We start from the raw sequence: 13455 nt of genomic DNA on the forward strand, positions 1-13455 counted from the left end.
CATGTATTTAAATACCATAGCCAAACACGTTTATTTAAATGATTATTTATGGAGAGAGAAAAAACTGATGTTGTTCATAATTATTCATGAGCCAAATTGGATAAGGAAAAAAAAGCATTTTATACGTTGTTAATTTTCTTGTAAGTTAACACAACAGCACAATAGTATAGTGTACATGAGGAGAAATGTGACATTAAAATATAGGGTTGTACAAAATATTTGTCATTTGTTTGTTTCTTACATAGGGTGGCACTCATTCCACTTTACAGGAGTTTTGCATATTTTTGCATTTTGTTGGTTTACATTGATGTTTCAAAAGTCAAAATATGAAGTCAATATGTAGTGTTAATGAGACAGGAAGCTGGAAATTAGTTTTTAATGTTTTACAAGCATACGAATTAGCCCCCGGAGTTCCCAACTCACCATGAAGACCCTGCACTCCGATTTCAACCCAGCCTCTCCTTTGTGCAGGATATCTCCCAAAGACTTTTATTTTGTCTAGCAGTGGTTGAACAAGTCAAGCCTGACATTCTTGGGATAGCTGACTTTAGCAGATTATCCATGGGGGTCACACCACCACATCCATCACTAACATGGGAATAATTGTCCACTTGAAAGATTGTGATCTCTTCATTGTTATAGCAAAATTACAAAAGTCACATTTGTTATAATTTTCTATTTTTTATTGACAAAAAATGACATTTGTTCATAATAACACAATTCCAACAGCGGATTTGTGGACTGCAATAAACAGGTTGTGCTGTTTTTTTGGGGGGTTGTTTTTTTTTTTTTTTTTTTTTTTTAGTAAGTACTGCCAAACAAGATCTTTAAACATTAAAGATAATGCAGGAAAGCACCAATGGATCATTGCTTGACCTATGCTGGCATTATTAACACTCTGCGAGAGAGAGAGAGAGAGAGAGAGAGAGAGAGAGAGAGAGAGAGAGAGAGAAGGCACACTTAATATAAGCAAGAAAAATCTCAGTAAGGCTCATATTTGGAGAAAAATGTTCAAATCAAGGGAGTGTGTCTCAAAAGTTCAGATATTCAGTCCACAGTCTGCCTTTATGGAATGTGTTCCTGAGGTAACATTAGAAAGGGGAAAAAAAACAGTTTTCTTGACATAGTTTCACAAAATAAAGCTACTCCTGACATTACCATTACAGCTCGTCGCGCATCTTGTCTCCATTGGGTCGAACCACACGGCCAATGTACAGGATGGACTTCGTCTTGTTGTCCTTCACGAGGAAAATGAAAGGGTGGTCCACATAGAAAAGGTGAGGATCCCTCAGCTTGTCGGTGCCGAAGATGCTTTTGTCGAACGGGTTGCCTTCGGTGTTCAGCTCCAGGGCGGATGCGTGGAAGAAGTCGGAGAGGTACAGATCCTTCTTTCCGGAGATGTTGGACAGGTCCGCCTTGGCCTTGTCCACCGCCTCCGTCAGGCCGAGCTCAGCCAGATGTTTCTGCAGAGAACGAGGGAGACGAGGGCACTTTATAGAGCGTAAAATTAATAGCTGTTTATTTTATTAAACATTAAATGTGTATTTATGCAGCCTTTCCTCACACACGCCTTTGTGGCTATCAAGCGTCTTAAAGGGTAAGTAGTTTTACCTTATTTAGTTGTGTTTTATTTTGGTTACCTTCTCTTTAAACTTCTATGACAGTTAGGTATGTTGAAAATGTTACTGTACTTAAAACATTGCCTTGAGTTACTGAAGGTTTTATGATGGGAATACGAGTTAATTTACAGAAATGATGGTCTTCCGGCAGCATGGTACTGTAGTAGTGGTAAGCATGTCGGCCTCACAGTTCAGAGGTTCAGAGATTGAATCTCTGCTTTGGCCGTTCCTTCTCTGGGGCGTTTACGTTACCTCCCTGTGGTTGCATGGGTTTTCTCCTGCTCAACTGGCTTTCTCCCACATTCCAAAAATGCGCATGTTAGTCATTGATAACTCTGAATTGTCAATTGAATGTAAATGTTTTATTTTTGTCTATATGTGCCCTGAGATTGACTGGCAACCAGTCTAGAGTGTACAATACCCTGTCTCTCGCCCAAGCTCAGCTGGGACAGGCTCCAGCTCACCCACAACCTTATTGAGGACAAGGGCTATAGAAAATGGATCGATAGATTATGTTCCACTGTGAAGCTCTGTTTCTAAATAATAAAAGCCGTACATAGTTGAGAATAACGCTTTATTTCGAGCTCTATCGCTAACAGAAAAATTCCACCAATAATTAATGCCCACCTAAAAAAGGTTTATAATACTGCACTATAATTGCCAATAGCTGCGATGAGGCTTTTGTCTAAATGAAACTCCTCAATTCACTTCAGCAACAAGATGCTTCTAGATGGCACCAAAGCAATAACAGTAGTGCAAATAACAGATAGGTTCCCCCTAAAATTCATAAATTTAGAAGTGCGAATATATGTAGGTTCACTGTCATGCGCATTACAAAGTGGTTGACAGCCAAACAAGGGAAGGAAAAGCCATTGGCTTCTTCACACTTTCACATGATGATTCCTCGTCTTACCTGCAGGTTGTGGCTGACTTCCAAAGACATTTTGGGCAATGAGATGGCCACGGCCCTGTTCTCCATCTTGCTGAGCCAAGCGTCCACCTGTGTCCTAGTCAACAGTTTTTCCAGGCGCCCCAGGGGCTCCAGATGGTAGGGCATGATGAGGATCATGGAAGCCTGCTTCTGGCCCAGAGGCATGTCCATAATGTAGAGACTGTTCTGCTTGTCTTCGTAGAAGTCGTACAGACCTGAGGAACAGCGGGACAGAGCGATCGGATCTCTCGTCTTCAAAATGTGACACCGTAAAAGAGAAATAATTGAGGAAATGTACCTGTGCGGTGCATCATGGGAACTGAAAGAGTGAAAGAGCGAGTCACCAGGAAACCACGGTTGTCCACCATCTTTTCGTGGAACTTCTGATCCCAGTGAGCTGTGAGAGAAAAGACAACCCACTTAGTTTGAGGGCTTTTGAGTTTCCATCATGAACTTGAGCTGCACTCGTCAACATACTGTACACCTTCATAGCCGCCCATACGGATTTAGTCATGAATATGTATGGTATACCGTGTATAGTATTTACCAAAAAATAAATGAATAAATAAAGTTCCAAAAAGCAATGGTACCCATTTTAAAAATGTTAAATTAAAACAACAAAACAACAAACTAAAGTCACTGTTAGGGCTGTCGGATTTAAAGCATTAACTCATGATTAATCACACAAAATATATTGCATTAATCATGCATTAACTCTGATTAATCACGCAATTTATTATGTCCATTTATGCTCCATTACCTTAACCGCAGATGGATATCTGAAATGCGTTGCAGGTTGCTATAAGGTAAGTGATCAGGTCAACGCTTACGCTAGTGCAAAGATGAGTTAAGGAGACACCGACTGGTGTGCTCGATGGCAAATTTTGCTTCAAAAGTCACGCCTACAGGACTTCCGAAATAAACAAAGGGAATTTGCAATTAGTGCAGCACTGAACTCTCTTTTCATCGAAGCAAAAGTTTAAAACACCATCTCAAAGCTAAATGTGGTACTATGTGTGGTATATTTGGAGCCTGTGATTAATAGCGATTAATCAAAATTCAAAGATGTGATTAATCTGCTTTAAAAAAAATGATCGATTGACAGCCCTAGTCGCTGTATATAACAGCTTTTTATTGCACATTTCTATTGATTTTTGTGAACAATCTGCTGTGTGCTATGGGATGCTTTACCCTGTAAACCTTGAATTTCTCTTCTGAGGATCAATAAAATCATCTTATGTTAGCTTATCTTTTATCTATAGCTTATCTATAACCATATTTGGTACCTTAAGTCAAAAATGGCCATCAAAGTCCCATTATAATGCAGGAGAACTATATAACTCAGAGTCATAAGCATAAACAGTAAATGTTTATAATGAGTACTTAGAGTATTAGTTATGATGATAAATGAACATGTCTATTTTACCGGTACATCCTTAAAAATATATATGGTTATAATAATTAAACATTTCGAAAAAGTTACAAAAGTTGTTGTTTTTTTTTTTTTTTTTAAAAGGACTTGTAATGAATGACCTTACAAAAGTTTTTTTTAAGTCTGCAATGTCCGTCCATCCATTTCCTCTACTACTTATCGTCATGAGGTTCACGCATGTGCTGGAGCCTATCCCAGCTGCAGGTTTAGGGTTAACGACAATAATTTTCTCTGTAAAATTCCATCAAATTTGCCAAACTGCATCTTCTTGTGAAATTAGTTGAGTTACGTTAACTGCCCATACAGTGTTGGTATCTGAAATTTTTCTTGCGGGCCCAAGCAAAAAATCATCCGAACGACAGCTTGTATCGTGAAAAACTCGCAAGTCGGGTCACTCGTATATCAAGGCACCACTATATTGACCTGTACGGACTTTAACATTATGCAAAGTTTTCATATTTAATTCCGTGACTCTTTGCGTGCCACTGCAGGGAGCTTGCGTACATCATTTTGAGAATCACTGCCGTAAAAGGTTAACACTTTATCCAGAGCGTCACTAAAATGTAAGAGTTTCAAGAAACAATGAAAGCAGGACCTTGGTTAAGGTAAATAATACTTACGCTTGAAGAACATAGCGTTGACAATCATGGCCCCATCGGTGTTCACCACCTCCTTGGTGATCTCGGGCAGCTTCCCGCCAGTCGACTTGGCCGCCCACTCGTTGATGGAGTTCACGGCGCTCCTCTTGTCACGGAAGTTTATTTTGGAATGGTCGTAGTTGTAGTGCTTCTTACTGGTCTTCACGAAGTCGTCGGCGAAGGCCACTGAGCTGGGTCCATACAGGCGGTTGTTAATCTTCCACGTGGTGTTGCGCGTTTTGGCGTCGCTCACCTGTGGATGGACCACATAGCAACTATATCACGTAGGGTATACTAAATGGACTAAAGCAGTGTGATTTGGTCGCAAACCATTTTTAGTAGGACTTTCTAGTTGTCCAAGATTTTGACATATATAGTATCTAGGAATTGTTGTAACATTAATGAGGTGACTTTAAATGAGAGAACTTGCGGATATGGTTGAGGTCAGGGCTGTGAAGTTCTTCTGCATGAAACTCATCTACCAATGCCTTTATGGACCTTACTTTGAGCAGTGGGGAACCGAAAAAGGTCTTTCCCAAATTGTGCAATTTTGAAGCACGCATTCAAGGGGGGGCACGGTGAACGACTGGTTAGAGCGTCTGCCTCACAGTTCTGAGGACTGGGGTTCAACTCCTGTGTGGAGTTTGCATGTTCTCCCTGTGCCTGCGTGGGTTTTCTCCGGGCACTCCGGTTTCCTCCCACATTCCAAAAACATGCATGGTAGGTTCATTGAAGACTCTAAATTGCCCGTAGGTGTGAGTGCGAATGTTTGTTTATATGTGCCCTGCGATTGGCTGGCAACCGGTTCAGGGTGTACCCTGCCTCCTGCCCGATGATAGCTGGGATAGGCTCCAGCAGCTTACCCGCTACCCTAATGAGGATAATGATGGATGAACATTTGTGCGATTTAAACAAAAAAACAAAATCAACAAAAAAACAATAGTGGTACCCAAAATGCACTTCAGCTATGCCCAACTTCTTGTACAACATACAATCAATGTAGCATAACATATAACTGCAGTCTCATTAATGCATTGTTACTGTCATGCCCATATTACAAGTATTTAATTACTTGTGCATAAGAATTTAATAATACAGTGAATGTTTCAAGAGGCTTTGTTTTGGCCTTTGACATCACCACTTGGGATGTTTAAGGGGGCGTGGCTTAAACAGATCTCAAGTTTTTAAGTTGTGAGGTCTTTCCCAATCTATTTGTCTATATAAAGCAAGAGTCTCAAACTCAGGGTTTCAAGTATTCATTAAACAGTACAACTAATCCAATTTTCTCAATCTTTATTATTAACAGTTTCGAACAAGATTGGTGACCTGGTCATGCCTCTAATCTCCCTATTTTGCATACAGCACATCTATTAAAAAAAAACATCACGGTGCCCTTGTGCTGAACAAAAAAACATTCCGTCTCCCACTTTTCCTGAAATTGGCTGTGCTCTTTACCAACCTTTCTCTTAACGGAAGGTTTTGAGAAAGACATGACTGGGACTAGGTGACAGGAAGTATTCTCCTTTTACTTGGTGTCACTTCAGAATTACATTTCAACCAAGTGACTCACATTGCTAATTCACTTTGGCTTACTTGTTGACAAAAAACACAAAAGCTGTAATGAGCCTGAGCTATGGTATCTTATAATTGATTATCCAACAACCTGGCAAAAACTGCGTTGGCCGCACTAACGCTAAACTTTTATGTTAAATAGGGAGCTGCAAAATATTGTCCCACGGGCCTCAATTGGCCTCCAGGCCTTGAGTTTGATACCCTTGATAATCACGTATGCTTAGGAAATCAAACATTGCTTGTCGCACCTCTGAGAGCAGCTCAGCTAGGCCCGCGTGCAGATGCTCGTCCTTGAGTTTATCCGCACGCAACAGGGTTTTGACCTGCGAGGCGGTGGATGATTTACTGCCAAGGGCAACCATTCCCAGTGAGGAGGCAAGCACCACAGGCGAGATCAGGATGTTCTCCGTCTCTTTCGCCTTTGCCATGTTGTGGTAGAGGCTGCGGAGAAGAAGATGAGGGATTGTTCGTCACAAAATGTAGATGAATTAGGACTCCAATTGATTGTCGTGCCCACTGACCTAAAGGCCAGGCGGGCGCTGTTGTCGGCCATTGTGGAAGCATGGCCGCTCAGCTTCTTGTCCTCAGCAGAGGCCGTGAATGCCAGCAGGCAAAGAGCTACGAGGTTGCTCACCCACATCCTGTTTGTCTGTAACTGTAACAGCCTGAAAACAAACAACAAGTTTAGTGCCTGTTAAGTTTAGATGTGAATCAAATCCAGTGTCTTTTATTCCATCTTCCAACTGAGAGAATTATTCATCAGTATTAAATGAGAGGAAAATGCGAGTCTTGTCGTCAGACGAAGGCAGGAGGAGGAATTCCATCGAGCAGACATGTTGCTCGCCACGTCAGCAGCAGGATTTGGAGCTGCCGCCGCCTCAAAATTTGCACCAAGATGTAATCTGATCCCTCTCTGTTCTCTGTTATGTATAATGTTGCCAGTCTGCATTTTGTTTGGAGAAGATACGTTTGTTTTTTTTAAACCTTCAGTCTAACCACTCCCAACTGCCTATTTAAATTTTTTTATTCCACGACTCAGACATCTTTTCAAACTTCCTTTTCTCCATTGTGAATAAAACACAGGATGTCTCAGTACTGGTAAAGTTGGGATACTGCAAAAATCAGATGACATTACTTTCACACACATTTTTTTTAATTATATACCTTGAGATCTTTTGATGTCTGTGATTTTCATTCTGAAAGACAAGAGGTGTATGTAATAATCCCCATAAAGGTGGCAGTAAAACATGACTGTGTCAACTTTTGACTGCCTTTTAGACTTCAAAAAGTTGTTTTTTTTCCTCATGGAAAAAAAAAAAACTGGAATTCAGCTGTGCCACATTTATGCAACGTGTTTCCAAAGGGTGACTGTGAACCTGATTGCTTATGGATTAAAGCTTAAAAAAAAACTTTAATGCAGATTTTGTTGCAAAATTGGTGTATAAACAGATTCTTTCCAATTTATTGATTGCACGGAATAGTTGCATTTACATTTGAAGAGAGTAAAATTTAAAAAAAAATTAAACAGCAACTGCAAAAATAGCCAAAATGAGGTGCTGTGACTTTAAAACAGTGAAACAAAGAAGCCTTATTCAAGTACTCCCTGCATTCCATCCTGCAAACAAAGATATCCTATCTTCTCAGCCTTACCTGGCAAAGATCTGCAGGGTTTCTCCTCTCAGCTGTGTCCTGTGGATAGTTCAGCTCAGGCAAAAACTCCCTCTCTATATACCCGCAGAGAAAGAACTTTCTCGAAGTGGGAATGGGATATTCAAATAGGTTTTGTTGGGACAGTGGGAGGCGGGACATCCCCCTTTGGAATGCAGAGGCAGTCAACTGATCTGGGGTCAGTTCATAAACTTTTTGCAAGTGTACAGTCTTGAGTGAGAAATCTGATTTGGGGTCAGTTGTAGTTTAGAGTGCAAAGAAGTACTTACAAGACTATTTTAGGTCATAATGCATGGCTTTCTGACTCAATCTCTAACTTCGGTTTCATCATGTTTAAAATGGCCAATTTTGTATTTGTATAAAAATCAGTCACCATTATACATATTGCATATGGTTTGTGTATCTTGCCATTTTTATAGTCTGAGTGTTCTGCCCTTCTGAAATTGCCATAACCTTCCTCCAGTACATTTGTGTGCAAGTAAAGAGAAAAGCAAAACGTTTACCACAATCTTCATGAACCAAATGACCTAATGCCTCACTAGGATCTGTAAATGCGTTCCACGTAGCTGTGGTCCACACATGATTTCGAAGCCCTTCCCCCACCAGTGCCATGTCAATCCAACTCAGCTGGATGCAGGGCGGAAAGATGCAGGGTAATCGAGATTACATAAATCGCAGTGATTCAAGGCTCAAGTGATTTACTATTTTCTGCACAAACAGCAAGTAACAAAACAAAGTTAGAATATTTGGAATGGGGGAAAAAAGATTTATTTTTCAGACTCAAATTAATTTACATCTAATCTAACCCTACAATCCTTAAAGTCATATGTATGCTACCATGTAAACTATTGTTATTGTATTCTACTGTATTGAGTATCGAGAGTTTTTCTAACGGTATTGGAGGAATTCCTTGAAACTCTCTGTCCCGAAATCCTTGTGCAGCCCTCGTTTAATTGTCCTGATATGCCTAATGGTAAAGTGACTCACCTCTATCAGGTTCTGCAAAACCACTTCATGGCCTACTCACATGGCCTATTTCTGCTTAATACAGATCTGACCCTTTTACACCTTGCTGTTCAGTAATAACAGAACCAAATTGAGTAGACAAAGGCAATTTTATACCTTCTGAGGTAGTATCAGAGTCCTAACAGTGATAGGACAGCGACTGTATGAAGTATTTTATACAGTATATACATCACACATTATCCTATTTAGTTGTGTAAAAGGCAATGTGGATAAATAATACAATCCTGCTGGATCTCTATGTGAAAGTGGCTATTGTGAGGATTAAACTTGGGCCTGTCAAAACCCTCCCAGCCAAAATAAACCCACCCCACCCCCGGGGGTTGATTGTAATCCTGCCTGAGCGCAATAGTTTGCACTGAAATTCCTCATCTTGGGAGTAAAACAAGTCCGGTCAAATTTGCTAATACACATCACTTACAGTGGAATATAGGAGACCTTTGTGGTCCGGTAAAGGTGTTAAACAACAATAAACTAGGAGGGAAGAGGGAAAGGAAACTGCATGCAAGAACACAAGTACTCACTAATGTTTTTCTGTCTTTAATGAAGATACAAACGGTCGTTACCCGCTTTTCTTTTATGCTTGTCCATGTGTGCCTAGCAGGGAGAAAATAATCTTCCAGAACCACAAGCCCAAGCAACTAAGATACAGTTATAAAACAAATGTCATTTGAAGATGTGTATGTAACCTTTTCTTTCATTCTTTCAGATGTGAACGTATCAAAGTGAAGAGCACTGTTGTTTATGTTACGTTACGCAAGCTCTTGCACTTGGGTTTTATAGAACCTTTAACACTAAAATATGCTTAATTAGTGCAAACATGGTCATCCTTGTGGAGATGTGAACAAACGAAATTCTTCATTCACTCCCTTTTTGTACCATCTGTGTTGTTTGTTCTTCATGCAAAAGGGGAGTTGTTGAGGACGTCCTGTTTGTCTTATGTGCCAGATGGGCTGTAACACAGTTTATAGATTAGACTACAGAATACAGTGGATCTTAAAAGTCTACATCCCAGGTTTTTGTGATCTAAAAAAATGAAACCAAGGTAAATCATTTCACAACTTTTTCCATCATTGATGTGGGTTTTTTTTTCTTCTTCACCTGGAACTGGGGCCTTAGTCGATGTGGAGGAAATTAAGAACAGTTCCAAAGACTAGTCGGAAAACCATGCTCCTGCTAGATTAAAAAAAGAAACGAAAGGAAAATCCTACTATACTAGAAGAGCGGAACTTCATTTGGGGTTAATCAAAGCCATTTTAAATGGTGGCATGCTGGCCCCCGTTTAACGTGAGTTTGAATGTGATTTGTCAATTCTGAACATAGTCACATTCTAAGTCATAAGGTATGCACACTTGTGCAGCCACATTACTTAAGTTGTTTATTTTTACTTCACCTCTCTAAAATATATGTTTTTCTCAATTGAGTGGCACAACTGGTATAGGTTTTTTATATATTTGTACATAGCATGTGCCTTTTATGCGGATAATATAGCTGATTTATCTGCAGTCTACTACTAGATAGTCGGTGGGCAGCACAAGAGAACGCAAATTAGGTACAACTGCACAATCGAATGAGAATGTATGGCTTTATTCAAGAAAATTATTCTTTTTGATAGTTTACATTAGAATTACTCGGCTGGTTACAATTGAAGTGGATCGCAGTGAGATATGCTTCTAATATATTGTTTGCCTTATTTACCTATAGGTTTAATGCAGTGCTGATAAAACCCCGATTGTTTTCTCCCAGCTGTTACATTGCACTATGGGCTAGCAGTCACTAGGTGGGGCACAAAGCATCCAAATAAATGACACGTGGCATCTGTAACATTGCATCATTTGGCGGCTGTGCATATAGAACTATGCTTTAGCTGTGAAATCACTCAAAGTCATACTACTGTTATTCATTTGGAAATGCACTAGAGGCTTACTTCCTACACTGGTATTCTCACCTAAACCTTGGCGTTATTGAACACCCCCACCTGCAGAGCAGACCCATGCCCGCCATCTGGCCCTTCCTCCCAGTGGTTGCTGGCATTTAGAAGTAGGTGGAGATCAATAGAAGATAAGCGGGTGGAACTTGACTGACATACAACTTGCGGAGCGGCACAGGGACCACAAATGCACAAGTGCAAATGGTAAAACCAGTGGTGGGAAGTCAGGGTCAGCGAGGCCTTCTGTGCTGACCTACATTTACTACATCCATTCTAAAATGTTTTTCATGAAATTGTAATAATGTATTACCCGCAGTCTATTCTACTCATTTTGTAGCATTTATTTTGGCTGCACTATTTCCAGTCGATGTATGTGGATTGGATTGGATTTTTTTTTTTTTTCTTTTTTGTACAATCACATTTCAGCTCTACCTATGTGCTGTCTTATGAATCTGATCTGCCAAAGGGCTTCCGGATCCAATAACTTCCACTATATTAACAATGGGAGTGTTTCTTTAACCAATGCATGTTCAGATATACACGTAGACGTCCGCATTTTTCAGTCCTCAATTGGTTGGTCAGAGCAAAACTTCACAGCCAACTTCGACTAGCAAAACACATCTGTAGCGATCTGCACACATTAATATGTTTAATAATCAGCATCTTAGGTGAGAATATTGTATTATATCTATTGTTTTGTGTTTTTGTCATGATATAAGATAAATATGGATTCTGAACGGCTACATATGTTATGGCACAGCTGCGTGCTGATATCTTGTGCTGAGATGGTTTCTTTCTATAATTGTGATGTGATAGTGGTGGTATTAAGAAGTGAGTTATGTCAGGTAAGTCCTCACTGAGGTTCCGGGTACAAAATACAAGTCGGCCACTGAGTCAAACATACACACTGAAAAATGCTGGGTCAAACTTGTAACTCAGCCGTTGTTTTGACATAGATGGGTCAAAGGTTTGGTCAATTTGAACCAACATTGGCTCAAAATTAGAGGAAATTATTAACCCATCTGTGGGGTAAGAGATGCCCTGCCCACAACACAAAACTAAATGCATTGATTTCACAACCTAGCTATCAGTATAAACTGATGGTTCTGAGATTGATCAACTACACTGGGTTACAGGTACACCACCACTGGTTTGGGAAAACCCGCCTTCTTGTTTGATTTGCACTTATTTCATTCAGCTGCAACTTGGAGCCACCTGCTGACTGCTTCCTCTACGGTGAAGTGGAACAGTAAGTACAAGAGTCTACTTCAGCTTTTACATTAATATAAGACAATACATTTATTATTTGTGGAAACCAGCACCCCCGTGACCCAAGTGAGGATAAGCGGTTCAGAAGATGGATGGGCAGAAGGTTGAATGTTAGTAATGCTAACTAGAAAATACTTATCCAGAAGAAACAGTTTGGGATGGTTATGTAAGATGCAGCAACATCAAAGTGGGGCAAAAAAATAAAATAAGAGTGGGATTATTCATTTATTTGTTATTATTACATTTTAGACAACCTTTTGTTTCACATTTTACCAATCCAACGGCAAGATCACGTTCGACCCAACGGCAGGGTCACAGTCGACCCAATGGCAGGGTCGTGTTCGACCCAACGGCAGGGTCACAGTCGACCCAACGGCAGGGTCGCATTCGACCCAACGGCAGGATCGCGTTCCACCCATTTTGGGGTAGTCAGCCCCAATCCAACACGCAGGGTCAAACCCCCTAACCCAGACCTGCAGGTCTAAAATAACCACTCGTTGGGTTGGCCCAACTTTAGGGTTTTGGGTTGTTTTTGACCCAGCGCTTTTTAGAGTGTACGCTGTTTCTACTGAGGCTTGCACCTGAAAGGATGTTTAACTGTGCACCATTGGTTGCAGGCCAATGGTGTTGACTAATAAGGCAAATGATGTTCATCTGACATGCTGACGTGTTGTCTCAGATTATGCCTGAATATTGATGTCTCATGTACATACATTCAATACATTATATCACTGAGTGAGTCACGCGTTTCTTATTGGTACTAAAGTCTCGATTTGCAGAACTCAAGAGCCCCATTTGGAAATTTAAGGAGATGGATGGATATTTTCATTTAACAATGACTGGGAGATCATTTGGAATCTTTTTTGGTCAACTACATGATGGTTCTTGTCTGAGAAACGTATTAAAGAGGCTTGGTCGAGATCGTCTCAAATTAATGCGTAGGAAAAACACACAATACATGTAGACAAGGTCTAGATGTATTCATGGCCTTTCATATAATCTTATCTCACAATGTCAACACGGTTTTATTTGATAAACAGTAAACAGAGAACCTGCATGCCTCTTTGGCTACTCGACTGTGACATGACCTACAGTTGCATTCATGTACCCTCGGATTTCATGGCGAAACTCACGTGACGGTAAAACGTCAATGACACGAAAAAGCTCAACACATATTCTGCACTTGAGAAGAATGATGACATTCCATAAACTTATTCACTTAAATGATTAGACGAAATATGTACAGCAAATAGTTAATGTAAAGTTGAAAGTGTAAAAACATGGAAAAGTTCCGATGTTCCCTGAACGCGAAAGCCGGCCGGGAGTAAAGTCAGTTTGTGACGCTCTCGGCTGTTACAGGAGAGCAGCAGATA

General features: G+C 40.3%; 1 protein-coding gene across 2 annotated transcripts; it reads right to left on the reverse strand.

The window, feature by feature from the left end:
* Positions 1–101: 101 nt before the first annotated feature.
* On the reverse strand, positions 102–7960 carry serpinh1b (serpin peptidase inhibitor, clade H (heat shock protein 47), member 1b). Of its 2 annotated transcripts, XM_061782175.1 has the most exons (8): positions 7843–7960; positions 7357–7388; positions 6714–6857; positions 6441–6633; positions 4603–4873; positions 2849–2947; positions 2533–2765; positions 102–1463 (listed from the first exon to the last, which is right to left on the reverse strand). In XM_061782175.1, the coding sequence occupies exons 3-8, from the start codon at positions 6830–6832 to the stop codon at positions 1161–1163; spliced, it is 1218 nt and encodes a 405-aa protein (XP_061638159.1). In that variant the 5' UTR covers positions 6833–6857; positions 7357–7388; positions 7843–7960; the 3' UTR covers positions 102–1160. The 2 variants fall into 2 exon arrangements, with proteins under 2 accessions (XP_061638159.1, XP_061638158.1); XM_061782174.1 differs by lacking the exon at positions 7357–7388.
* Between the last annotated feature and the right edge of the window lie 5495 nt (positions 7961–13455).

Source organism: Phyllopteryx taeniolatus, chromosome 8 (assembly GCF_024500385.1).
Source record: "Phyllopteryx taeniolatus isolate TA_2022b chromosome 8, UOR_Ptae_1.2, whole genome shotgun sequence".
Classification (NCBI taxonomy): Eukaryota; Metazoa; Chordata; class Actinopteri; order Syngnathiformes; family Syngnathidae; genus Phyllopteryx; species Phyllopteryx taeniolatus.

What these genes read in the sequence shown, in the direction of transcription:
- serpinh1b (XM_061782174.1), bottom strand. Translation starts at nt 6,832, where the DNA reads ATGTGGGTGAGCAACCTCGTAGCTCTTTGCCTGCTGGCATTCACGGCC. An exon ending in AGCGCCCGCCTGGCCTTTAG is followed by an intron (nt 6,634 to 6,713) that starts GTCAGTGGGCAC and finishes TCTTCTCCGCAG; the next exon opens with CCTCTACCACAACATGGCAA. An exon ending in CAACGCTATGTTCTTCAAGC is followed by an intron (nt 2,948 to 4,602) that starts GTAAGTATTATT and finishes TTTCTCTCACAG; the next exon opens with CTCACTGGGATCAGAAGTTC.